The 963-nt window shown below is 40.2% G+C and overlaps 1 protein-coding gene across 1 annotated transcript in view; it reads right to left on the bottom strand.

The window, feature by feature from the left end:
• The window catches only part of DOCK4 (dedicator of cytokinesis 4), a 353,512-nt gene that overhangs the window by 71,217 nt on the left and 281,332 nt on the right, over positions 1 to 963 (bottom strand). The window contains exon 32 of the mRNA XM_007945030.1: positions 665 to 813. Coding sequence (XP_007943221.1) covers positions 665 to 813 — 149 coding nt within the window. The remainder of the gene's footprint in view (positions 1 to 664; positions 814 to 963) is intronic.

The raw sequence follows: 963 nt of genomic DNA, 5'->3' as shown, positions 1-963 counted from the left end.
CATAGTGATGGTTTAAAGAGGCAATGGGCCTACTATCTCCAACTTGAGGGACTTGGCATGGCAGAAGCAGATAAGACATTATGCAATCTGGTTTTGTAACAAGAACATCTGTCTTTCCAAAACTGGAACAGAGCTATTAGAACCTATGTCAAAGAGAAATTATAGGCTCATCTCCTTGGAATTTCCTTTGCAAAAATTTCCATTCCTTTCCTCTTTAAATTAATTTTCAATGCTTCAAGCAAAGAGCAATAAAACATACTGTGATTCAAATGCTCAAAGCTCAGCTATTCACCAAATACAATAGGCAGCCCACTGAGAGCCCAATGAACTTAAGAACCATTAACCCTCTGATTTCTCTGTGCTAACAGAGAGCAAACCAAATGGCTTCCATTTCTTAAATAGAGACCGGGGAAATCACCAAAATTTTTACCTGAAAGGGAACTAAATGTTTTTTGCAGGGTTTCCCTAGAGGCTCAGAAGAATAGATAGGCATGCCCAAGGCCATGTGGCTAGGGAGGGGGCCGGTCAGGCCCGGAATCTAGGTCTCCAGGTCTCCTAACTGCTGGTCTGCTGCTTATTTCTCAACTCAGCTGAATCCGGGAGCTCAGTGATGCTGAAGAGAGCCAAAACCTTTCCAGCAGTTCTGAGGAGCACTTCCACCCACCTGTTTAAAGTTGCCGCTCCGTCTCTGCTCCCAGTCCATCATATCGTGGAAAATAGGAATCATGACATTTCGGAGATCTGGCTGGGGAATCAAGGTAACTTCAAGGAAGGGGCCAATCAAGGCAGGAATGAAATGAAGCTTGTGTTCTCCTAAATGGAATAAAATATTTGACTTTTAGTATATGTGGCCCTAATATGACTTCAGAAATTAATATTATAAAATGTGTTCAAAACTTTTACCTAAAAACTTTTACCTATAATATATAATATTATATATTACCCAATTCAAATATTATATAT

This window comes from Orycteropus afer, unplaced genomic scaffold, assembly GCF_000298275.1.
Source record: "Orycteropus afer afer isolate SDZICR_OR568_19922 unplaced genomic scaffold, OryAfe1.0 scaffold00007, whole genome shotgun sequence".
NCBI lineage: Eukaryota > Metazoa > Chordata > Mammalia > Tubulidentata > Orycteropodidae > Orycteropus > Orycteropus afer.
The sequence above is the reverse complement of the archived record's forward strand: the minus strand, read 5'-3'. Positions and strand labels throughout refer to the sequence as shown.